The sequence below is a fragment of the Labrus bergylta genome, chromosome 19 (assembly GCF_963930695.1).
Source record: "Labrus bergylta chromosome 19, fLabBer1.1, whole genome shotgun sequence".
In the NCBI taxonomy this organism is placed as follows: Eukaryota; Metazoa; Chordata; class Actinopteri; order Labriformes; family Labridae; genus Labrus; species Labrus bergylta.
The window spans coordinates 14329332-14356816 of NC_089213.1; the positions used below are offsets into that span (position 1 = coordinate 14329332).

A 27485-nucleotide genomic window follows, 5' to 3' on the forward strand; every position below is an offset into this window, starting at 1 on the left:
ATTCTAATCATCTTGTCATTGCGTTCATAAAAATCCTGATTATGCTGGCATCGGAAACACATTTCTGTCAAAATGTACGCGCACTACAGCAAAGTTTATGACCGTCATTTCAAAACATGGTGCAGGGCTGCAGTAAGCCGTAAGCAGATACAAATGACAACGGAGGATATTGCGCCGCCGGATCAAATAAAACGGCCACAACTACAATGAGATTATTTATGGATTTTCATCCAGTTGCAGAGTTGCCTCCCTCAGTTTGCTGTGGTATATTTGATCACGTCTGTATGTTACAGTGTTGTGCTTTCTGTGGATGTGGCAGGATTTTTCCCTGGACTCTAGTTTATGCTGACAGCACAACTGTTACTCTTTGGCACAACAAGCTGCTGTGTGGGGTTTGCTGTCCCAACCCTCTGTGTGCTTATTGTAAGAAAGTAAGAAATATATCACTGTGTGTGTGTGTGTGTGTGTGTGTGTGTGTGTGTGTGTGTGTGAGTGTGTATGCGTGTGTGTGTGTGTGTGTGTGTTGGCTTTGTGTGCATCTGAGTGTTACATGTGTGCCTGTTCACATACACAGCTGTATGTGCCTTCGCAAACCTCTGCCTGGTCTGTTTTAATCATTCTGAAGCTATTACATAATGCAATAAAACATTACAATTACCGCAAGCTCAACATCCAGAACACACACTGGAGAATCTGCGGACTTGGCATCTCATCCAGCCGTGGGGTTTTGGAGAGATGATGGGTTTAGGGGATGTGTGTGGAGAGAGACACAGGGAAAGGGATGGTTTCCAGGGAGATGGTAAATCACTTAGGGAAGGAAACACAGGGGAAAAACAAAGCAAGGAGGAAATGCACCTGCCAGACAGAGCAGCAGCCGTTTGGCCAGCCACTCCACGAGTTATGTCACTCTGGTCTGCCGACTCACAGGTGAGGAGGAGAGCGAAGGAAAGAAAGAAAGAAAGAAGAGAACGATTTCAAAGAAGTTTCAAGATGCTACCATTGTCTACTGATTTTTGTTGTTCCTGCTGTATTTGATATAGTTACACTTTTAAATTATTTAATTAAGAGGACATAGGAGACATGAGTTAGGCTGCATTTAGCCAATAACTTATTAAGACTTACAGAAGGTCAAACTTTACATGTATTTTTTGTGCCATTAAAAATGCAAATCATGATCCCTTATAAGTTCAACATATAGAGATGTTTTGGGTCTTGTTTGTATTTTTGTTGATTTATTCTCAATTGATCCAGTTGGAGAGAAATATTTGCATCCCTATCTACTAATCTTCATGCACCTCTCTCTTACACACGTACTGAGTTAATGAGCACTGTTACATCATTTATACAACTTTTCCTGTAAGCCAAGACCAACAGACAAAAAAAAGAAAAGTCTCAGAAAAGCTGATCCAGCGAAGTCTGGTCTCTCTCTGTAAATATACTTAACTGTGCTTTAACTCCCTCACGGTAGCTTTTGTCATGTGCCACCATGCCTGCCGCATTAGACCCACAAGCAGGAATAAGCACACACACACACACACACACACACACACACACACACACACACACACACATGCACACACAAGTAAGGAGGAAGTATAATAACAGGCAAGTGTGGTATGATTCAGGGAAGACTTCTCTCTGATAATCCTCTCAGCAAGCATGCATATATCCTCAAATATCCTCTCTGTTTACTCACTCAGGCTGCTGCTAGTCCAGTCCAGTTTCTACTCTGTTTGCCTTTCTCACTCTTTCCATGTCTGCGTTTCTCTCTCTCTCATTTATCAGACTCCCTTTCTCGATGCTCAATCCGTTATTTAGATGACAGTTTATCAAAAACACTGCCAAAGAATATTCTCAAAGCCCATAAAGAGCAGTTAAGACATTAAAACTGTCTTTAAAAGACAATTTGGCTTGTCTGGATTATTACATAGTGTTACATAATGATGACGAAAACTTCCAAAACAGAGTGAATACAGGCCGCACAAGCTTGGTTTCGTTTATTCTCTCTGATCTTTAATCATTGCATTCACCCAATGAATCCAGTCAATTAACAAAACGACATGACACAGCAGGCATGAGAAGTGAAGAGAGAGGGATAGAGAGAGAGAGAGAGAGAATGACAAAGGGTGAGGGGAGAGCGAGGGAAAACACTGGGCGCTTGTTTCACACGTGCACTCTTGTATGTTGGGATTGAACCCCACAACATTTCCCACAATCAGCTTTTCTGTCTGGCAGCACGTTGCAGAAAATCAGGTCACACTTTTAATTCAATGCGCTGTCACATATAAAACGCAATTACCGACTACCTCTGTGGCATAATACCAGCTGCACGCAACAGTAGGAGAGACATTTAATGAAATGGATCCAAAAATGTTCAACAGCCATTTTTGAAACTGAGATTGAATTGTTTTTGTTTTTTTCCTGCATTCAAAGAAAAGTTTGAGATTCTTAAAGGACAGTGGAGATGAGATTATGGAAACTTCGCTCATTTCTCTACATGAGATTAGTAAGAATCGAGCTGGTGCCTTAGAGCCACACACGCACCGGTGCAACTGTCAACAGACTTTTATTTAACTGGCTGTAGGAATGAAGATTTTTATAGAGCCAATTCATAACAAATGACATGTCAAGACACAAGACCCAACGTTAATCCATCATGAGAACAGCATGGCAAGAAAAAAACAGCTTCAGAGGCAGAAACCTCAAGCACAAAACCAGACTCGTGTTGAAGATAGAGGCGGGGTAAAAAATCGATACAGTAGAGTATCGCAATATTTTGTGTATCGATATTATATTGTCTCATGGCGGCCAAGTATCGATGTTTTTAATATGATATTTTAGATATGCTTTTTGAATTTTTAACTGCTGAAGGGGTTGCACTATTCATTTTGAACAAGTTGCATTGTTCAAGAATTCATGTTCAAGTTCAATTAGACTGAAATACAAATAAAAAGAATGAAGTGAGATGAACAGACTGAGAATTTGATCACATTTTACAAAACAGTTCTTGATTTAGTTTAGCGTAGTGGACATAATATGCAGTCAAAAAGCTTCATCGCAATATATTGTACTGCAATTCTCAGCGTATCGCAAAATGTTACAAAATCGCAATAGCATCGTGTCGTGTCTCGAGTATCGTGATAATATCGTATCGTGGGGACTCTGGTGATTCCCATCCCTGTTGAACAGCCATCTCCTGCAACTGTGTTGGACTTGAAAAGTGGGATGGAGGGAGATGCAGAACGAAAGAGACAGACAGAGCAACAACAACAATGAACAAGATAGATTCACAATGTCTGTAATAATGGTAAAAATATGGGTAGTATGAGCTAAGAATGATAATAGAGTGGTCAGTCTAATATTTTTATAGCCTTATAACTGCAAATACACAGCCCTGTTGTGAGTATGAAGTTGCCAGCTAACAGCGGTGCAGTGTTATCTGGATTTTATACTTAGTTGGCTTTTGAAGATCATATTAATGTGACCATATAACTATGTTGACATTGAAGCTGTCACCGTCCTTGTGTATTCTGTGTGTGTGTGTGTGTGTGTGTGCGTGCGTGCGTGCGTGCGTGCGTGCGTGCGTGCGTGCGTGCGTGCGTGCGTGCGTGCGTGTGTGTGTATATGTGTGTGTGTGTGTGCACGAGCATGTGTTTTTTCTTTATTTGTTTGCATTTGTTTATATGGCAGTAAGTTTCCTTCCTGAAGACATCTGTTTCTGAGCTTTCACAGCTGATGGCCTTCATGAATGTTCAAGGTTACAGTGGGGAGGCATTTGCTGTGTGTGTGTGCGTGCGTGCGTGCGTGCGTGCGTGCGTGCGTGCGTGCGTGCGTGCGTGCGTGCGTGCGTGCGTGTGTGTGTGTATTACAGTATCTATATATGTAGGTGTGCTATGGGTATTTGTGTGTTAACTATAAATCATAGCAGCACTTTGTGTCCACAGGATTGGATTTATGACATTAATATAGAAGTTTGTTTTCATTTACTCCCAAGTGTTTCCATTCTCAGTATGTTTGCATATGGGCCTCTGCTGTTGTACTTTATGCTTGAATGTAATGTATGTGTACATGCTTGTGTGAGTGCATGTCTGTCACCGCTGAGCCAAGTTTAATATCACTCTTGGTCTGTCACCATTAAATCTCATGGAACTGAGCAAAACCTTGGAGGTCTCACTTCTCCTTTCTACCTCTCTCTCTCTCTCTCTCTCACTCCTTCACAAACACACACAAGCACGCTGATGCTGAGCTCATTGGGCCTCCATCGTCATCTGTAACATCAGCAGCCACCAGAACTCATACTGTAGGCCAAGACCAACAGACAAAATATAGACAGTCAAAAAATAACCAAGTTGTCCTCTGCAGTCTGGCCTTTCATGCCTGCCAACGATTCCTTTTCATTTCACTTGACATGGGACTGAGACCATGCTTCATTGCCTTAACTGTATTCCATTATGACAGATTGATGGAGTTCATTCTTTTGACTTACAGATTGATGGACATACAGCTCCACACAAGGCAGAAATAACAGCCAATTGTATTGGTCCACATTGGCACAAATCTGAAATGCAAAAAGACCCATATAAGACATATTTTAATTTGGAATTAAATAGTCTTTTTAAAATATATATATATATATATCTTATTAATGTGGAAGAATTGACTTTAATGATCTTTTCCTCTAAAGAAAATTCCTGACACGTGAGTCTGCTTTAAAAATAAGATGAGTTTTCTCTACATTTGATTGAAGTTTTCTTGTTTAAAGCACTGCAGGCAGGGCAGTGCACGTACAGTGCACTTCATGACCTGATCAACTATTGAACCCAGTATCTAGGCTTGTTCCAGCGCCTGACACCCAACCCGCCTATATTTAGCATGGTACCAGCATAGAGGGGGAAAGACTTCCTAGGATTATATCCAGCTCCGCAGCATGCCATCACACCTCACGCCCCTCTCTATTCTTTATTTTAGATCCAAGCGAAGACCTACTTTGAAAGCCAACAGACTGATTGGCCCAGACAGCCGTGTGGAAGCTTTTTTAGGGGGATGCAAAGAAATCCTTCAGAAACACGAGTCAGCAGTTTAAACCAGGCTTAAATGCTGGACCACCAGCTGCGTCTTCCCTCTCCCTTGCCTGACCCATAGACAGCCGTACCATCCTGAAAAATATTACCAGTGTTTGACCTCACGTATAGCCCTCTGTGAAAATATCTTGTGACCCCATATCAATATGTCACACTGTAAACATTCCCTCTGATCAAATCACATACAGTATGTAGAACAGGCTCGAGTATACTGTGTGCAAACAGAGTGTTAATTGTTGGGGATTTGCCCCTTTTAATAAGTCAATTTAAATGCTTTGTGTTATTCTTTCATGGTAGCTCAACACTTAATGCTTTCATTTATTCTGAACATTTAGGCTTTGGCTTGAAAAGGGATAAGAAAGTTTTGGCAAGGATTTAGGGTTTACCATAAGGGCTTTGTCTTTGTGGTTCATTGTTCTGCATTAGGAACAACCCTTTACAATTGCAGGGTCACTAGGGAGGGGCCACAGGAGTTTTTTCACAAGTTCATTTTTTGGACTTGGCAAAAGCCTATGATCATGTCACCAGGGGGTTGATGATGTGGGGGGTATTGTTGGGAATATGGGTTATCAGAGCCTTTGTTTGTCCCCGTTTAGGGACCTCAGAATTGCATGACTGCTTTTTGCAGATGATGTGGTTGTGTAGCCATTATCATATTGTGACCTACAGCAGGCACTGGGGCTGGATTGAGTGCTTTGGATGAAAGTCAGCACCTTCACGTCTGAGACCTTTGATCACTGCAAGAAAATGGTGGACAGTTCAGTCTTGGTGAGGAATGAGCTTCTGTCTCAAGCAAAGAAGTTCAAGTCTCAGGCTCATAGTCAATGATAAAATGGTTTGTGATGTTGATGGATACTGTGATATTTGCCTTGCACAGGACTGCTGTGATGAAGAGGGAGCTGAACTGAAAGGCAAACTTAGCAGTCTACTTAGCAGTAGATCTACATTTCCAACCCTCACCTATTGTCATGACTTGGGTAGCGCCTAAAATAATGTTGTGGATAAAAGCAGCTTTGTGATGGTGTGAGAAGCTCAGACGCCTAAAGGGATCTTGGTGTAGAGTCTCTACTCCTTTGCTTCGAGATAAGGTGGTTTTGGCATGCCTCCTGGATGCCTCCAGTTGAAGGTCTGGGTAGGCCTAACTGCGAGAAAACCCTGGGGTAGACCCAGAGCTTGTTTTAGGGATTATGTTGACTCACTCAAACTGCTTTAAAAATGAATGATATTAGCCTTACATCTATCAGCAATATTCTAAATATTAAGGTGCATCTAAGAGCTACAACTATTAATATGAGTCTTACATCTATTATCATTAATATAAATATGAAAGTGAATCTTTGTTATGTTGAGCTGCTCGACTTCAGTCTCTGTAAATAACATAATCAGTCGTCCATGTTTCATCATCATTCCAGTTGCTTATTTTAATATTAGACTATCTTTTATCCTACTTAGCTGTTACTGCTAATACCACACACACTTTTGCTGTTATTACAGACATTCAAGCCATAAATCTATCATATTGATTGTTGTTGTTGCTCTATCTGTCTCTTTCGTCCTGAACTTCCCTCTATACAGCTTTTGAAGCCCAACACAGTTTTGGCAGGTGGCTGTTCAACATCAGTCTGGTGCTCGAGGTTTCTACCTCTTCAAGGAAGTTTTTCCTAACTTTGTAACTTTGCTAAATGTTGCTTAGTGCTGTGCTCATGATGGATTAATGTTGGGTCTTTGTAGATAATATAACAAAGAATAAAGTCTGTTACCCGCTCTTTTTTAAAGTGTCTTCAGATAGCATTTGTTATGAATTGGTGCTGTGCGTTGGATGGATGGATGAATGGATCGATGGATGGATGGACAGATGGATGGCAGTGTTGTTTAGCCATAGATTCCATTGTTTGGCAATTGGGTTAAGCCAAGGTGGAGATGAGATAGCATGCAGCATTTTCTATGTCACAACTCTTAATGTTCTTAAGAGTGAATCTTCTCTTCTGGAGGAACTGAATTAAACTGCTGAGAAATTCCCTGGTGGAAATACTGAGTTTGAATTTGTTTGTCCCCTTTTGTATTTGGCACTTACAAGAGAAACCGTTGTTTATTTTTCAATGGTTTCATCGTTTTACTTTATTCATTCAAAAGATATTATTAAAATGTATTGTATGTGTTACTTGCAACTTCACTTAAACCTGAAAACAATTATGTTTGTACACTTGGGAGCAGTTCAAACTGGCTTTAAGACAAAAGGGGACAAATCTTCTTTGGAAATGATCAAGATTTTAGCCAAGAGTTACAGTTGCACCTTGGCAGGTTCAGAGCAATATAAACATTTATTTTAAGTCATATCAGTGGTTGCCCGATGAATGTCAGGACAATTTTCTATCTCTTTTAGCTCCATTTGGGCTCCTTGAAGAATTTACAGTATCTGGCTCTGTAGCTGTTAACTGCTCTAAAGTGCTCCACTATGACCACTAACTAGTTTCTAACTTTGTCCCTACATTGTTCAGTGCTGGGCAGGTAGCTGCAGTGGGTTTCTTATGGTCTTTTCTAAAAAGGAAAGCTGCTGCTGTGGCTGACAACATCACAATGAGAGTGCTGTGAGTTAACCAATATTATTCAAGTTTGGGACCAGAAAACTACGACACTGAGTAAAGAGACAGAAGAGTCACCAATAGAAATTGATAATGATTATAAATTACTTCATGCCCCTTTAAGGTTTTCATATTCTAAATGCGGGAGAGATTCACATCACTTTATTGGTTTGTCTTCACAATTTTTTTATCTTGTCAGCCTTTGAAATGTTACCTCCTAATCTCTCTTTCTTTAGCTCTCCCTTAGGAAACATCTGCTGAGCTCTATGACTATTGTTAATTCTGGGGATTAAACAAAGTACAAGTAGATTGTTTGTGGGTGCCCTTTGCTTTGACCAACTGAGCAGAATTAGACTTCAGACAATTTGCGGACTCTTGGAGTTTGCGTTTGATGTGTTTCAGCAGTACAACAGAAAATAGCGTGCGGTTTGGACTATAATTGCTGTGGATTAGGCCTAGCGTCGCCCGAGCTGGCCTGTGTGTTATACTGTTTGGAGACGTTTCGATGGTGCCGTAAATGTTGAGGGATTAGTCAAAGCTGAAGGGTCACAGCACTAATCTCATTATGGCAGGAGGAGAGGGAGGGATCTGACCACTCGTGAACAGCTAAGCAGACAGCCTCAGCACTGGGGGAATCCCTGTTTCACTGCAGAGGACACTCCTACACACACACATGCTGCTTCACATATGATGCTTTCACTGTTTGCATTACTTACTATAGAACTCCCCCTATTGAGACTAGAAACATTTCTTCTGGAGGTATAATACATTTTTTCAAAGGATAAGGAAGAAGAATAGCATGATCAACCAATAGATACTAACATATTTTAGCATTCGGTCCTAACTTGTTGCATTTAGGATGTGAAAAATCCATATTTCAGAATAAAACAAACTCCAACTGAGACTAAAATCTACTGTCCAAGTCACTACTTTGATGAATCTATAAGGATTGAGGTAGGAGGGAGGTTCTGGCAGATACTCTCAAGCTTTGTAGTTTTGAATTAGAATGTATTTGTTTAATAGGCACAATGCAATTTAACATAGTTTCAATACAGAGCATCAAACTGATGTGCTGCATAGAGAGTTTATAGCTATTGCGTATTTCTAACCCTCCCAAGTTGGGCCTTTGGGTGTGTAAAAAAGTATATATCAGTATAGAAAGTAACCCATTTTTGAGATGTTTAACATCAGAAAATACTTATGGAACAAATATGTATAATATATATATATATATATATATATTGAATCTTAAAACAGAAATTAAAACATGAGTCACTGCATCACAACAAGGTTTCAATAGCTCATCCTGCTTTCACTTTTTCCCTCCTTGTCTAAGAAAATTAAGATGGAATATGGCTATGTTTCAGGCTGACACATTGCAGTGAACGTGAGGTAATGGTGAAACAGTGTCGACAAAAACTACAAAGTTCTCCAAAACAAAACAGTAAAACTCTGAAGGATCATATAAATGAAATGTTCTTTTTCTGTCTTTCCCTCCATCAGTCTGTCTGCAGTAAGCAGACAGAGACACTGGCTTACACATTGAGGCGTGCACACAATGACACGTGTGCATCACACACACACACACACACACACACACACACACACACACACACACACACACACACACACACAGAAGCCACAATGACATATCCCAGCGAGTGTTTCAGCTTTTCTTGTGACAACAATAAACTAGGGCCAGGAAAAAAAAGAGAATGGCAAGAAAAGACACACAAACATTTCATTCCTGCTCTGACTATGAGGTCAGTAAAGGCCAAATATTCAACTGTGTTATCTTCCTAATTTGTGTTTTGCTGTTATTTCTGTCTCCCCATAGAGGGATGTATCGACTAAAACAGTGGCAGAACTTTTTGTCTCAGTGGTTGAAGGGGAGAGTGATTTGTTTGACTTCATGCTTGGAAGCACCATCACTCTAAACTTGCAGTGTTAAGACAGCTGGCGCGCTCTGTGCCAATGGGAAAATGGCCTTTTGATTATTTACATGTGAAAAAGTGTTTACGTTAAAGTAAAAGGGTATGTCTTTTTTAGCAACTATAAAATAGTGTATTGTCATTACAAGTTCAACTTCACTGTGAGCTTGTTGGTGAACTGCAAATGAATAATATAATTTTTTTTGACAAATTTACATCAGAAGGTTTAAAGTTTCACATTTTTATGTCTTCCATAAAATGTGATTCACGAGCATAAAAATCTTTTATAAAGTCTTTAATATTTTAATAGTAGTTGTACTTTACAGTTTTTCATTTGCTTAGAAACTAAAATGTTGAATCATTGTTGCACTGTTAAGATTTTGCATACTGAGCTTTCAGTTGTTTTTGATGAATGTCCTCATAAGATGCTCGAGAAGCAGAGTGGGATTTTCATGCACAACTTCACCAACTAGCAAGGTGCATGAAGAGTGGAAGGCTTGAATAGGTCAAGTCTTTCTTTCCTTGCTGGAGCTTTTTGACCTCATAAGTTGCTCGGTCTAACACTTTAAATGTCCTGAAAATCTAAAATCAGATCACTCCCGGCTTCATCATAAATGATATTCAACATGTAACTGTCTAGAATAACCCGATTCTTGTAAGCTCTCTTAAAAATGTGACAAATTCCCTGTGTTTTCATATAAAGAATATGAAAACATCTGATTCAAGACTCTGAGAGAGAAGGTAGTCTTTTGAAATAAACCCATTTACATGTACCTAGCCTAACTTTGACTTAAGCATAAATACACACAATCCATATTCTTGAACATGTAGGTGTATAGTAAACAGTCTGCTTATATACGGTGTATATATATTTTTAAAGATTTATTTTTGTGCCTTTAATGGAGAGATATGACAGTGGACAGTGCCGGATATCAGAGAGAGAGAGAGAGAGAGAGCGAGAGTAGGGAATGACATGGCCACAGGTGGGACCCGAAACCGAGCCGCCCGTTTGGAGGACCACAGCCTCCACACATGGGGCGTGCACACCAACCACCGCATCACCAGCGCCCCTCTGCTTATATTTCTGAATAGCCCTGATGTTACCTCTGTTCTGTTGTAGATTTCAATGTGTCCTAACATTTATTACACAGTGTATGTCATGTATTCTCAATCCAACAAAAGTAATGGAAATAACAGGTCCTTAATGAGTCCTCTGCATCAGTGATACCTTCGACATCAGAAACATATGGGTCACTGTTAAATCTGGCAAAACTCTGTGGTTGGCTTGATTTTTGACAGAGAGGTACAAACCCAGACTCAAATTATTTTAACAAGGATAAGTGACTTATTATACTAGAGCACTACATTCCCTGAGTCCATTTAATAAAAAACAAACCAACTGCTACACAGATGGTTTCATTTCAAAGTGATGCTACACTCCAGCTAATTATAACACATTGCTCCCACCTTTCCACACCTGACTGCACCGCTAACAATACACCAGAGTGAACCAGGCAAGTTTGAGGCTTATCGCCGTTGCTGACATGTTCCTGATGGACAGCAGACATTTTTTTTTGTAAAGGTTACCCTGACAGCCCGACTCATGTCCTGATAGAGAACATAATGAAACATTGCACGTGCCGTTGAGTGCTCTCCCCCCCCCCCCCCCCCCCCCCCCGCCCCCCCGCAGCATTAAGAGACTTCCAGGGAACCCTAACGAACACAGAGGACGTAATCAGATCAAACTCGCTTGAAAAGTGGAGCGGAGCCATAGTTTAGAGTCTGTTGTGCTTTGTTTTGATGAGGTGAAGGTCATTGCACCTGCCACAGATGTGTGTGTTCACCTTCATTTTGGAAGAGTAGGGTTTAAGCATATGAAGGTCGTGTTATTCCCGTACTGATCTCAAAGGTTGTGTGTAGGTTGAACAAACTGTGTTCTCCCTTCTCTGTACAATAATTGATTGTAACCTGAAAGTAAAAACTAAATCAGCTGAGTTTGACAAAAGAATCAAAGACTCTTACTCCATACTACAACACTTTCTGCCCTGAATATCTCAGAAAATAGTTTGTTTTGGAAAGTCCCATATTTTTTTTGGATGTCTCCTCTGCCAATTTGTGGCATTTTCTCTTAAAACCATGATATTACCTCAGTGGTCGCTCTTTTTTTCCTTTCTTCCTGTTTCTTGTCCTGTCCTATCCTTGCCTTTTATCTCGGCCCTCGTGTTTTTTTTTTCTTGTCCCTTTGATTTGATTTCCTTCTTTTCCCTCTACTCAGTAAATCTCTGGCATGTGTATTCATGTTTCTCTTACCATATTCTTTGCCTTTTTTGGTGAGTCTCGGAGTCCCTTTCCCCTGAACGTCTGTGGTGCCAGTTGCCTCCTGGCACTTATGATTTGGATTATTTGATTATCTTTGCTGAAGACTATCACAGATGTTTTCATGAATGCTTCTCCTGATCTCACAGAGAGGGTCCAGCAGATGGATAGACGGGGCGTAAATCCTCGTCTGAGTGGGGAACGATAATGATTTTGACCCTGGCCTTGGCTTGGGTTAGCCTCGTCTAGCTTAGCAACAGGCACCGCAGAGGTCCAGACAGCAGGACGTTACTTTTGTGTACACTTTTAACCGACAACCCCTCCTGATGGACCTAAGGATTTGTCAACAACACGCAAACTAAGGATTTACTCCCCCAGGTCCCCAAACCCCCTGCTGACTCACAGTTGCACAACTGTTCATGAACACAAATGGACAGTGTGGACACTCATCTCAACAGACCTTAAGCTCTCTGTTGTGTATTAATACTCGTGCTCATATGTTTTATACATCTACTAATTCTGTAAAGTATGAAAATAAAACAAGTGGTCAGAAGTGGAGGGCTGATGGGATGTATTATAACATTATTAGTGATATGTATGTTGTCAAACCCTGGATTACTTTATTGAAATGTTATTATGCTATATAATAAAGATATGACATTTTTATTGGATATTTAAGATGATATATATATATATATATATATATATATATAAATATAAATATTTAACAAAGGATTGACTTAATATTGCATGAAACACATCACTGAATGTTAAATAAAGAAAAAAAGGAAACACAGATTTGAAGACGCTGCTATTCCAGATGTAGCCTATAGGGTCAAATAATCATGATAGGTAGCTTCATAAAAGTATTAAGACATTTTTTTTTTTTTCAAATGTTTATTATGAAAATCAGAAATGAATCCCGTAAACAAATCATAGAAGAAGTAAATGTCGTAAATAGCTAACTTGCATGCCTCTGGTGCTGGTCGTCAGCTGTGGTAGAAACTTTTTTTTGTTTAGTTCCAACTATTGCTGATTGTTATTCAGTGGCACAATGCCAAAAGGATTTAAGTTCTGTAATAATATGGGACTAGTTAAAGCTACAGAGCCTTATTTAGGGTAACATAGCTTTCATCATGAATCAATCATTTAATATCTTTCCAATCAGTTACTAATGGAAATGAATGACTTTCAGGTGGCCTTTATGTACTCACACTCAAACAGCTCAAACATAATTAGCTCCACAATGCTGATTATCATACGAACAGTTTATGTGTGTGGAGCCAAGGGATGTCAATCAATATCTGATAGGCCACACCCACACAGTCTTGAGAGCAAAATTTGTCTAATCAGCAAAAAATAGCTATTAATTGCATTTTTTTTTAACAACATTATAAATAGTTGCTTTTATTTGTATTCTATGGCTTAATGCAACTCTGGACTTTAATAACACATTTTCACTTTTACTTATTCAAGAGAAACTTTTAAAGGCTTTAAAAGGGAACAGATAGGAGATCGAACATACCAGATAGGCTCACGATCAACATTTAAAGGCCCGGCATTGTCATTGACTACTGTTGTTGTGTCCGTGTCGAGTGAGAGATATCTTAAGGCGACATATCTGTGTGGTGGTATAAGAGCTCATATCCGAATATTCCGAGTGCTTTCCATGTTGTGACCTGAATACCTCACCGTTGAATCTCAGCCAGCAGCTCGTTAACATTCCAATACAGCTCTAATCGCCACAGCAACTTGTGTGTGTGTGTGTGTGTGTGTGTGTGTGTGTGTGTGTGTGTCTGTGTGTGTGTGTAAGTGTAAATGGGTTTTTTTGTGTTCCAAAAAGATCATGCACGTGTGGCAAGTGATGACGCATTGAAAGTGTTTGAAGGAGTGACAACCACAGGTGATTGGAGGCGAGCGGCGTGATTGGATCCATATCCACTCCTGCTTCCTCCTGAACAGCAAACTGTTGTGCAACTTTTTCACAGCTGAGACCCATTTTACAAACTATTTTTATTGATCCCGTCATGAAACACGTGAAGAGAGGGAGAAAAGTTGTAAAAGGGAATAAACAACTTCTATCTGATTGTGTGGAAATTCTTTCATCAATACAGGTGGAAACATCATTCCCTTATGAGCACTTTAGGGTCTATAGTGACACTTATAACTCCATCTTCTTACCTCTCTCTCTCTCTCTCTGTGTCTCTCCAGAAAGACTGTATAACTCCAATGGACGGGACCTGAGGCGGGCGCTGTTCTCTCTAAAGCAAATCTTTCAGGTAACACACACACACACACACACACACACATATTTCACAAGCAATTACTGTCAGTGTGTGTTGTTGCAGAGCACAGTTGGTTATTGTGGCCACTGTGTGCTTCCATGATGACAGGGATCTCCATTTACGTGGCATTTTCTCTCCCTGTGTGTATCCGTGTGGGTGTGCGTAGGTTTCAGTGTGTGTGTGTTGGGGTTGTGTGTGTGGGTGTTTGCATTTGTGTTTGTGAGTTTATTTTAGAATGAGAGGAGTTAGCCATCTAAAATAACAAGGGCACTTTCTAAAGCGTCTGTACAAGAATACTCCTGCTGTATAATGACCATAAGCAATGACATCTGCGATGCAAATTCAATTTCTTGAGCATCATTCTTAATGTTTATGATTACATTTCAAACCGGTTTTGACCTGATGGCAGAGGCACTGAGACAATACTTTTCTTGAGAACTTTCTCCTCAATTTGACCGTGCACTTGAATGTAGCATTTGTTGTAGAAGTGATCTTCGGGAAGGACCAAACGTTTTCCTGCGAATTTCTCTTGTGATGTTGTTTTCAGAGATGATGTGTCAAAAGCAAGACATTGCTCAACACGTGGTTGCAGACATGTGGAGCATATTTGTTAGCTGGTTTGAACTTGTGGGTTGAAAGTTTATGTCATGTAAACTTGAGTCACAATCCTGACCATTACTGCCACCGTGTGGTGAAAAAAGAGAATTCTATTTAGTCGTCAGGTTTTTTTTTTTTTTTGTTGTTGTGGTTTTGAATGTAGACTGCTGGTGTATTCTGTGATCAATTTCTTTTTTTCTCTTTCAGGATGACAAAGACCTGGTGCATGAGTTTGTGATGGCTGAAGGTCTGACGTGTCTCATCAAGGTGGGAGCAGAGGCTGACCAGAACTACCAGAACTACATATTAAGAGGTATCTTACTCTCTAATGAGGACAATCAGAAAAAAAGGCTGTTTTTTTTTTGTTTCTCAGCCACAAGCACACGTAGTCATTCCTCTACAATCTTTTACAAAATGTTCACAAACATCTGTCGGGGATAATCATTTCATGACTTAAATAACTATGAAGTGTTTTTCATTCTGTTAATTGCCTAATGACCTAATGACTCACTATTTAAAGCCACATGATAATAAGGCAGCTATAAGAAGCCCTCACACTATCCATGAACAGAGCTTCCATTGTGAACTCCCCCAACAGTCCCAAACAGCCCAAAAACTTAAGAAAATACTGTATCAAAGGGCAATTACTGCTCATATTAAAGTCAGAAATATTAACATTTCTCAACGATTTCCAAGCATGTACATCATATGTGACAAAATTAGATTTTGCAAGTCTTAGCATATCTCTCTCTCTCTCAGCCCAATGTATATCTGGTGTTGAGTAGATTCCTCTTCCATACATGGAGTGCTCACCTGCACAATAGTGATTCCTGATGATGCTTTTGGCTCCCTTTAAGCTCGTTCCATGGTAGGAAACAAGCCATTCTTCAGGCACACAGAGCCTTCTCCATCCTTTGGTGCCCAGCCTCGTGTCTCCATCTGGATATTTCCCTTTGACCATTAGAGCTATGTGGCACCAGCCTTTAGGGCACTCATAAAGTTCATCACCTCTCGTACACCAAGACGAATGAGTCAGATTAGTGACGTCATAATTGTACTTTGGATCCAAAAGAATGTTCCTCATTAATGAAGAACAAAGTTAGCTTGTTTTTGGTTCAAAGTGATGCTGAAAAAAAGTCCTCAGTAGACAACTTGTCCTTTGGTTTTCCATGTCGTTGGTTAGAAAGTTGTAGGACTTGTCCAAAAAGGGAAGATAAAATAAATGTATTAAAATGGTTTAATGAAAGGCTGCTGTGAACAGGTGAGTCTTCAACCTCCATTTAAGAGTTTCAGCAGAACTCCAGTTTTCGGGAAGTTGGTTCCAGATACATGAAGCGTAAAAACTGATCGCTGCTCCTTCATGTCTGACTCTGACAGAAAGCAGATCTGTCCTTTAAGAAATCAAGAAAGAATAATAACAGTGTATTTAGGTATCCGTTCAGTCATGTATGTCCAAAAGTAGTTTTTTATTGATTAGAATATTTCTGTTTCTTATAAAGCCTGATTGTGTCTCATTCACAAATAAAGGGTCAGTTATCTTGCTAAATGTCTGTACCAGATATTACCTAAAAATACAACACTAAAATATGAGTCTAAGACTATGAATGTGATATCAGTACTTAGTATGTAACCTTGTATGTAAAATAAGCTGAGTACTAATTGATACCTAAGTCCTCAGTCATATTTACTGAAGGTGAAATATGAGCTGTACTGGGTTTTGACATACAGCGACAGATGACTGTTGCAGAGGGGGACTGCTGTGATGCTTTAAATATAACTCAATAAGAGGAACTTCTAACTTAAAGCTGAGTGGGAGATGTTTTATTCTGTCATCAAAAACTTCATGAATCTGTCATAAAGACAAAATGTAAAACAAAGAAGAACCCCTAATCACAGTAGGCCTCCCTCATCGCTATTGTTCTGCACACTTTTCTTTTTTTACAGAGTTCAATCAGCTTTCTATATGTGTTCTACCTCTCTGACTTTCTGTTTCTCTCTCTCTCTCTCTCTCTCTCTCTCTCTCTCTCTCTCTCTCTCTCTCTCTCTCTCTCTCTCTCTCTCTCTCTCAGCTTTGGGCCAGATCATGCTTTATGTAGACGGGATGAACGGCGTCATCGGGCACGTCGAGACAATCCAGTGGCTCTACACTCTTGTTGGCTCAAAGGTATAGCCCACATACCCAAAAAGACAAAAAAAAACAAAAAACAACCTCAACACACACATACACATTAAAACTGTGAGAATGCTGTCATCAGCTCTGAGCTGGCCTTTCTTTCTACGATGAGATTTATTTTTATCTGTGGCAGGCGTAAAGACAGACAAAAGCATCTGCTACACTTTGTATTCAGTGTCCTGTCCCCTAAGGGTTGGGCCTCTTGACAATTTTTTTGAATTATACTTTTACTTTGCTTGCAGATGTCCAAAATCTCAATTCAAGTCATAAAAGCAAATCACAGCAGTGAACCTATTTCTTTATGTTATATGTGAATTTGAGTCATTGCATAATTATGTACAATAAATACAGCACACTCTATCTCTACCTGTCAATCACTTCATCAAGGGCATTGTCAAGTCATTTGAACAAAAGCACACATGACACAGACTACAACATACAGGGAAAAATAGTTACAATAGATGTCTAAAGTATAATAAAATATTTACTGTTTCCAGTGTTTCTTGTCTTTGTGTGAGTCTGTAACTTTGTTCCTCTCCTTCTACTGTAGTTTCGACTGGTGGTGAAAACGGCTCTAAAGCTGCTGCTGGTGTTCGTGGAGTACTCTGAGTCCAATGCTCCTCTACTGATAGAGGCCATCGCCTCTGTGGACACCAAGACAGGTATGAGTAACCACAAGCTGCTGACAAACTCATTGACATTCACTGACTTCTACACATTGATGGGCAGTTAGGTACAGAGCAGCAACTTAATTCATGATCTTATTTGCTATGTCCTGATTCCCAGGCTGTAAGGCGTGGTCTAACACCATGGAGATCCTGCATGAAAAGGACGGAGTGGACACAGAGCTGCTGGTCTATGCCATGACCCTCATCAATAAGGTGTGATAGTATCTATAGTATCTCTGTATGATAAAGTTTGCTTTTTTTAAATTCATATTCAATTATTTTCTGTCCCAACCCAAGTTAAATTAATTTCCATTCAATGTTAAATGTAAACACAGATATTTGTTTGACAGCAAAATATTCCAAACAGGATTTTAAACACCTTGATGACTCTAACCCCGTTTATTGCAGACCCTTGCAGCGCTGCCGGACCAGGATTCATTCTATGATATGGTGGACGGTCTGGAGGAGCAGGGCATGGAGACAGTGACACAAAGACACCTGGGGAGGAAAGGCACTGATCTGGACTTGGTTGAGCAGCTCAACATTTACGAGGTTTGAGACATTCAAAGTCCGGAAATTCCAAGGAAATGCAGCAAGCAGATAATTAAAGATCAGATTTCACCAATGAAGTGCTGCACACGTGTTATGATCGTGACTCCATACAGTATTTATAGTGTGTTTGCTTGATGCTCAAATTCTACTACATCACCATTCTGATTTCACACCCAACCAACCTTTACCCTCAGATGACCCTTCGGCATGAAGACGGTGACGGCGACAGCCAGCCTCCTCCAATGGGACGCAGGGATCGCCGTCGAGTAAGCCTGGGGGCCGGGGACAAAAAACGAGGCCTGGAGAGGAGGCGGAGCCGCAGGGCCTCTCTCGGGCGATCCGGTCACGCCTCCCCCTGCAGCCCTGCATCTCCTCAGAGAGGGAACTTCCAGCCTTTCAATGGACAGAGAGCCGAGGACATGAGCGAGAGGTGAGAGAGAGGAAGGAGGAGGAAGGAGTGTGAGGAGTCAAATTTTGATTCAGAAAGTGTCACAACAGAGCTGAGAGGAGAAGTGGTTTTTATTGAACCTTTAGCTTACCAGGTTTAGGCAGGTGTAAAATGTGATTTTAGTGCCACATATTTGATCCATATGTCCTCATGTTCATATATTAAAAGATCTGACTGTCTTGTACCAACACTTTCTGCTCCAGAGCACTGTCAGGTGCCCTACCATCCATGTAAGTTCCTGAAAAGAAGGTCAGCTGACCTCTTTAGTCCCCATGCTGATGTTTCCCAGTCACTGTTACTCACTTTCTTGCTGTCGCCAGTGTGTCCTAAGTCACATAAAGCACTTTAAAGCCCTTTTTCACAAATACACTTGCAGTCCTAAAATGTTTTCCAGCTTTGTCTGGGTGATCTGCACGGGCACATTCAAACGGCCCGGCTTTATCCGGAATATTTTACTGCCAGACACCTGATAAGAATAAGAAATTATTATGAGCCAATGTGTGAACGCAGGAATATATCCTTGTGAGTAAATTGGAAACACATTCTGAGAATACCATATTCTTTTTTCTGCCTGTATGTTGTGGCAAATCTGATGTAAATTAATTGAAGAATAATTTTCTTATCTTTACTGTCCAAGACATGGAGAGCTTAGCCCTGCTAGCACATTTATATCAACCCTCCCTGCCTCTTGAAAACCCCCCACTCCCCCAATGCCTGACAGCGAAAATCTCCAGCTGTGAGAAGCATGTAAAAAAAGTAAAGTCTAATTTTCAAGAAATATTCAGGAGTGCATGTGTGAAAGAGGCATCCTCATTATTTATAACAGACCACTGGTGCAGAAATAAGCTCAAGCCTTCAGGGTGTGCTTGTAATTCTAACACAAGCGTACACATCATTAAACCAAACAGGCTTGTTCGAGTGCTGTGTGTGTGTGTGTGTGCGCGCACAAAAAATGGGGTTGGAGCCGGCTGTATCTGTTATCCTCAGGTAAATCCATCCTGTCTTTCAATTACAGCTCTTCACTCACTTAATGTGCAGTCTTCCATCATATCTTCCAATCCAATCATTGTGAAACATGATCAAACCAGAATAAGCCAACCCATCTGCCAGTGTTGTTCAAATGTTGCACACTAGCACATTGTGTATCTTGGAACAGAAGTTGAAATGTACATAGTCTTTACAAAAAAAATCCATTTAAGTATGCTTTATTGAGTTAAATGATGGGTTAATGTTGTTTAGGTCAAAGACATTCTGTTTCATATTATATACACACACACACACACACACACACACACACACACACACACACACACACACACACACACACACACACACACAGGAAAAACAAAGACAACTTTTATTTGCCTGCTCATTGGTCAGACACACATGGCTCTGGTCTTGTGGAACAACACCTGCCAGCGGACGCCGACTCCACTGCAACAAGCCTCATCTGGTTTCACTCCACAAAACAGTTTGTGACACTGATCTCCAGTCAGTTGTTCAGCCCCGGCATATTCCCCTCTTTGCTTTCCTACCCCTCTTCCCTGTCATCATTCTTTTGTCTACTTTAGTGCATGTTAAACTCTTTACCCGGAGGCATGAAGTGTTTCATGAAAAACACACTCCCTTCTCTTACTTCATTCCTGTGTTTTTGTTGGCTTGATCCTTTGGTCTTTCCCACACCTCATCTCTATCTGATAAATCTGTTGTTTTTCACACATCAATCTCTTCTAATCTCATCAATCTCTGTCTCTCCTTGCCCCGTCTCCCAAATCTTTTTTTTGTATGTTGCGTCTGTAATCTTCATGTTTGTTGTGTTCATCTTCATTTGCATGTTTTTCATACCTATCGCATTATCTTTCCCTCAATCCTTTGAAATTTCCCCTCCATCCATCCTCGCCCCCTGCCCTCAAAGAGAGGAGGAATATGAGGAGGAAGAGGAGGATGAAAAGGAGGTGGAGCTAGAGGAGGAGGAGGAGGAGCAGAATCCAGTGACTGAGTCTGATTCGGATGAGCAGCAGGGGGCTGAAACAGTGTCTAAAGAGACCACCCCCAGGTATTTTTAGGACATGGTGGTTCAATGGAAATTGCATAATAAGGTTTTATATATCTCAAGGGTCTCTATTTTGCTGTATTTTGTTGTTGGTTTCATCTCATTGTGGTCTACAGTATGTACCATGTACCTGGTATTAATCAGTATGAATGCAGCACTCCGATGCCATTAAAACAGTTTAAGGCTGCAGTGGGGTAGTGCAACACTTTTTTCGTTTGTACAGTACAGTTATGTCTTCATCCATTTATTCCTCTCAATCCATTCCTCTGTTTGTAGCCCGGCTCGACGTCTTCCGTCCATAATTCACAGAACAACTGTCCAGTCAATCACTATCACGTCCAGAAAGGAGAGTATAATCGAGGAGGAGCAGAAGAATCGAACTGATCCCGTCTCAGCACCCACCCTCCACTCACCCCCTACCCCAGCCTCCTCCCCTCTCAGCCCCCCATCCCAACCGTCACTGCTGACCTCCCTGCTGGCCAGGAAGAAGTCCATCGTCACTGTCCCGGCTACTAAAGAAGTCAGCCCGCCATCACGTGGAAGCAACCGCCCCTCTCCTGACCGCCTGCCTTACCTGCCACACTCACCCTTCCACCTCTTCTCCTACGACCTCAATGAGGAGCCATCACCCCCGGCTCCAGTCAAACCCAGTGAGGAGTCACCCAAACCGACGTCTCCCAGGTCAGATGAAAGCAGAACTCAAACTCTCTGAGTACAAGGAGCACAGGAAGCATATCCTGGACTTTTTTTTTACTTGCTTTTTCACTTTCCACTTCTGTTTCTGGCTTTAATCCCGGCATCACCTTGGATCTCTTTGCATCGCTTTTATTCTTCTTCCCCCCATTTCTACCAGTTTCCTATCACTTCTTTGACTTCTTCACAACTTTTAGTTCGTCAACTATCTTATCACCTTTTGTTTCTTCACTTGTTTTCTTTTTAGTTATGTCTTGATAGTCTACAAACGCGATCCCTACTTTGTTTCCAAGCACCACGGCTTCTCTTCTTCTTTTCAAAAACATCCCTGATGTTTTCACTGATGCCTTTTTCAACTCTTCACCTGTAGTGCCACTTCCTGCTTGTTAGCTTGATCACTGTCACTATCTCACCTTTACTTCTTTTACGTCACTGATTACTTGATATTGCAGGTTTAGTTTCAATGTGTGTTTTAAAACTGCTCTTTCTTGTGTTAAAGGGGACATATTATGAAAAGTCCACTTTTACAGTCTTTTTGAACATTTATTTGGGTAACCTGAGTGTCTACTGACCCACAAAATGTGAAATAAACCCATCCAGTCCTTTGTTTGTGGTCTGCATAAGTGTTACAACATAGAGAAAAATGCTCTGTTTTAAATCTTCTCTCCTTGTGATGTCACAGTGGGATTCTTGTAAAAAAAAACAAAAAAAAACAACCTCCCCTCCGCTGGTATTTCCACCCATAGACTCCACCTCCAGCCTAGAGCAAAAAAAAGCAAAGGTCCGCCATTTTTATTCTCGCTACAGAGGAGTGATGTCTACCGGGAAAACTCAGGGGGGGGCTCATTGCATTTAAAGAGACACACACCAAAACAGAGCGTTCTGAGAGAGCTGGTTTATACAGGGTCACAAACCTCCTCTGCTGCTTGATTCATGTTATATTTTGACCAAAGCACAGCACAAGATGTTTCCACATCCACACAGGAGACTGTGAAAAAGGGGCATAATATGTCCTCTTTAATGTATAGCTATTACATAACATCTTTGCTTGACTCATGTAACACATTGGCGGTATGATAAAAGTTCAAATCAGGTGCTATGATTTTCTGCCCTTATTTTTTTACATATACTTGTGCATATTGCAGCAGAAAGCAACCATGTGTTGAACCTCTAGTTAACAGGTATCAGATGACTCTATGCTTAAACTACGACAGCACACTTGTCCTTTGAAAACAACATTGTTCCATGCTAACACTGGCACGTCAAGGTAAGTACTTGTAAGCCCAGGGTCTTTTCAGATTCACACTGAGCTGTAAATGAGGAGAGACACCTTGTCTGGATGAACTCTACAGGAGTTACTAATAGGGGTCATCTGAGTGTTGCACCAACAGCATTGCTGTTAGGTAACAAGGTGTCACTTTCATTTCTCGCTACCAGTTTTGAACTGAGGAGTCAGTCAGTAGAGTGTCGTGAGAGGTCACTCACTTTCACCCATTTTCTCTCCCCCCCCCCCCCCCCTCTCTCACGCAGGAATGGAGGTGTCATGTCCTTCTCTTCTCTCAGCAGTTCAAGCACACCCACCAGCCCCAGGTGAAGCGAGTCAGCACTGACATGCACATCCTAAAAAACATGCACACACACATATAGTTAACATGTTCACATGCATGTTTTTATTCATGTGCAAACACTCACATGTATAACAAGTGTTGCCTGTGTGCAGCCACATTGTGCTGACATGCTGGAGTGATCTCAGCTCTTTGGGTCCTTGGTAACTGAGCGGCTCCTATTTCCTCCCTGGAGAACACGGTCATTAATACTCAATTTATGGCCTGTTACACACATACACATAACAAATTGTGTTGACGCAAGGATAACCTGTCATGTTCAGGTCCAGTTTCAGCTGTTTGAAGTATTATATTGTATCAAAATGGTGCAGTAGAAACTAGCGGATGAAAAAACAGTAATGCATCAATCGCAGAATATAATCACAAAATAATCAATTAAAAATATTGGAAGCAAGATCTCATCTGTAAAAATAATCTCTCTGACTGTGCGCTTGGTATCAAACTTTCCCTTTCTTATCTCTCTCATTCCTTAAGACCGGCTCTGGGTGGACTTCTGTCATCCTCTTACCGACAACACCAAGAATCTTTGGCGGCCGAGCGAGAGCGCCGCCGCTTGGAGAGAGAGGAGAGACTTCAGAGGATAGAGAGAGAGGAGAGGAACAAGCACAGGTGAGGCATCACTGACCCCGAAACAATTTAAGACAGTGATAAGATTACATAACAAATAGATTAACTGACGGTGGTACTACAGATAAGTGTACATGAAATCAAGGGATGCACAAGAGGTCACAAGATATTCAACAGTTTAACAAAAAATCATGTCCCTTGTAAATTTCTGTCTTCAAAGATGAAAGAACTAGTTCCATATTGCAAAACTAAAGTGTGTGTCATGGGACCCACTGCCTTCTAAAGGGATACACCTAAATATGAACTTCACAAGTTGTTTTGGGGTCCCCTAGAGTAGGCTGCTAAATGCTTACTGAGCCCCTCTTCAGAAGAGAGAAGAGAATGTTGTTCTTCTTCTTATCTACCTCTCTGCAGGAAGAGTACTGTCTCTTTAAAGGTTTTGGGTGATGGAGCCAGCAAATGCAAAGTAACAAAACAATGATGAATACAATATAAATGTAAATGAACATAGATAACAACATAGTTTGTTGAAATTATATTTAATAACATGATTACATACAACTCTTAACAACATTTGAATACAGTCAGGTAAAGGAGAATAAAATCTGCATTCATTTTTATAAACAAAAATGACATTCAATATGGGAGTAAACTAAGTGAACAAGTTTAAATTGAAAATGTCTTATGTACATGTAGTGAAATAATGATAATAACTGTATTAATAAAGGACACTTCATAAACGAATTTTTTTTTGCCTGTTTGAATGAAGTCTTATTCACACTGGCCGGTTTGAAGACATCATCGTTGTTTCTGGTATTTCTCTGTTTTTGTTTAAAATTCTCTGTTTGTGTTTTCTCCCACAGCCGCGACTTTGTGGATAAAATGGAGGAGGCGAGGCATGCTCGCGAGGAGAGGTAAGTGTGTGCACTAAATTAAAACAACACACTCAGAGAACAGTGGAACCTGCAGGGGAATACGTTTCAGACTGTGGTTTGGGAAGCTCGGTAATAGCGTAATTGTTTTCAGGTTAAAAAGTTGCCCTTTGCTGCCAAAGGCTGCAGGGAGACTGAAACCATATTCTTTGCTCCCTCCCCCTCTCTCCCTCTCTCTCTCTCTCTCTCTCTTTCTGCCTGTTTTCTCCTTCCATAAGGAGCAGTTCTTAAGATGCTGCACTCTGCCAAGGGTTTGATTGTTAGGCGGCATGCTGTGAGAAAATCAGTCCAAAGATTCTTCAAGCTTTTCTCTGTGAATGCATGTGCACATCTTGAACATTAAGATTACTTTAAACGTGAGCACATGTACTTAAAGGAGACGAATACATGTGTCTTAGTATGCAAAAGGAAATCCCAGGAAACCCCAAAACTACTTGGGAGGGTATGAGGTCACAATCAGATTTAGGACAGATTAGTTGCATTATATTGGCTCCATTAGTATCTTTATTCAGATTATTCTGAATGTAGCTCAACATATAGAGATGTATACTAATGAGGAAACTGAATTTTTAAAACACAGTTTCTGACATATGAGGATCTCAAGCTCTTTGTTCTGTGTCTTGGATCCGTCTCTGTCCCCTTCCCCCTCTTCATGTTTTCCTCCATTGTCACTTCATATGCTGTGCCAAGTCCTGTTGTTTTTCTATAGGATCCAAACTCTTTCACCCTCCATTTAAAACACTGTTGATATAATGAGAAGAGGCGTCCATGAAATAGAGAGAAAGGAAATAGAGAGAGACAGACTAAGGACAAAGATGCGTCTTTTTACTGAGACTAAGAGCGGTTCAACAAAGCCCCTATGAAGCAGCAAAAACAGAAACACACGCTTTGGAGGTTTTTTGGGCTCACCCAACTGGGAGGAGACCCGGAGTTCGCTGGGAACGCCTTGGAATCCCCCAGGAGGAGATCGTTGCTGGGGAGAGGGAAGCCTTGGTTGATTACTTAGCATGCTGCCACCGCGACCGGTCCTTAGATAAGCGGAAGAGAATGGATGGATGGACTGAGACTTCGGACATTTTGAGTCAATAACAGAAGGAGGAAAAAAAGCAGAGTACAGACATAGGTGGACAAAAAGCCAAAGAGAGAGATGAGCTGCTGAGTGAACAAGGTGGGAGATGTATCCACTCACCTCCCTAAGAGACAAATCTGTCTGTAAAGAGACACTCCTTATTACACAAACATTATTACCATAGTGACAGACAACTGAGTCCAAAATAGATTTTTAATGGGGTGACTACAAATGTTGGAGAACATGATTTTCCCAAAGCATGTCGAAAATATTTAAGATTGTCAAAGCCTGGTAACCTTCCCACCTGTAACTTTGGTTTTTGAGCAAATGACCTCAGAACTAATGACAATCAAGTCATTTGTGTTGCTAGTTGCCGATGTTACCATGCTAACATCTCAGTTTTACTAGGTAAATTCATTTCATACAAAAATATTTTCATATTTGTCTAATTTCTGGTTCAGAAATAATAAATAAATAATATAATTTCACAACCATCCATGGTATTTATCATATCACTCCACACTTAGTGTTAACAGATAACTCATGAATTGTTTTTATTATGTTAATATTTGATCATGCAGAGATGTATTGAGTACAGCATTAAAGACAGTAAACAGCCTGGTTATGCTTCACTGACATGAACAGTGCTCAGAGAAATAGTTATATTAACTCATAATATAATAGATAGTCGGGAATATGTAAATGTTTTGCAAACCATCACTCAATTCATTTCATTTCAAAGTGTGAAAGGACATAAAGGACATTCAAGGTTTTGGACCTACTTAAAAAAAAAAAAAACAATTATACACAGTCAGCTCATCTGCTCCATTTTACTCCTTAACTCATGCAAATACACACAAACACACACACGTACACATAAACACTGGTATCCAGTTTCTTGAGTTTCTTCTGAAGTGGTCTGATGCTAATGAAGTCTGAACAGAAGCTCCACACATTCATGGCACGGTGGGAAAGAGGAGGGGTCAAAGAAAGAGAGCGAGAGAAAGAGAGAGAGAGAGAGAGAGAGAGAGAGGGTTGAAACAGTGCCCTAAATCTCTTTTCCCGGCCCGACAGGTTGAGCGGTAAAGTTTATTCCTTCTCTTCTTCTTCTAACTCCCTCTGGTCTCATTTTTGGACTGCTGCTAAGGACTAAGCGTTGGGAGACAGGAGAGGAGGGCAGGATGGAAATGAAGGATGAATGCTTTGCGGGCGTTTGATATGCTGGTTTAGAGGAGTGAGGAGGGCTTGTGGTGTGAAAAAGTCTGATAGCAGCTGCGGAGGAGAAAAAACTAAAGAGAGATTTTTAGGTACATCTGAAGATCTATCATGTTGAAGTTTGTGATCGCTCATGTTTAATTTTGAGACTGATGGAAGCATTGCATAACCCCCAGTTTCTGCCTCTCTCCTTCAGGTATAAGAACGTCGAGCGTCTCGCAGCTGAAGAGTGCGAGCGCACACGGGCGTCAAGGACTCGCCCTGACCTCAACCTGAACTTTGAACCCTCGGAATCCTGGCCTTCGTCATCCCGCAGCAGCAGCCCGTCCTCTTTCGTCTCCCAGGAGGACACAGAAGCTGACCTTGATCAAGAGACCCCCGCCACAGCCTCCCCGCCCTCTGAGACTGGTAGGACCCCTGAGAATACTGAATGATCAAGTAGCTGTCACAATCCAACACGAGAAACACCAATTACGTACCGTCTCTCGTGGTCTGTGAGTTACTAACAGCATTTTTGGACGACAAGATTTAGACCGAAACGCAGTGAACTAAACATAATCGTTAAATATTAAGATCACTCCTCCAGTTGTTTCGATAATTTAATTACTGGTTAAGGTTGCATTTGAAAGAACTTTGAATTTTGTGGAAAGTATAATTAAGACCATGAGGTAACTTGGTTAAACTGCCACCGCACTCCA

The 27485-nt window shown here is 40.8% G+C and overlaps 1 protein-coding gene across 4 annotated transcripts in view; it reads left to right on the forward strand.

Moving 5' to 3' along the window:
- fhod3a (formin homology 2 domain containing 3a) overlaps nt 1-27485 on the forward strand; it is a 55455-nt gene that overhangs the window by 16342 nt on the left and 11628 nt on the right. For 2 of the 4 annotated variants that reach the window (XM_065948010.1, XM_065948011.1), the window contains exons 4-15: nt 14122-14189; nt 15000-15105; nt 16862-16956; nt 17516-17627; nt 17752-17846; nt 18042-18185; nt 18380-18615; nt 20963-21367; nt 22910-22969; nt 23479-23613; nt 24435-24485; nt 26984-27195. In XM_065948010.1, the coding sequence (XP_065804082.1) occupies nt 14122-14189; nt 15000-15105; nt 16862-16956; nt 17516-17627; nt 17752-17846; nt 18042-18185; nt 18380-18615; nt 20963-21367; nt 22910-22969; nt 23479-23613; nt 24435-24485; nt 26984-27195 (1719 nt within the window). Of the gene's footprint in view, nt 1-14121; nt 14190-14999; nt 15106-16861; nt 16957-17515; nt 17628-17751; nt 17847-18041; nt 18186-18379; nt 18616-18673; nt 20690-20962; nt 21368-22909; nt 22970-23478; nt 23614-24434; nt 24486-26983; nt 27196-27485 lie in introns of those variants that run through there. The other 2 variants (XM_065948012.1, XM_065948013.1) reach the window with 2 other exon arrangements.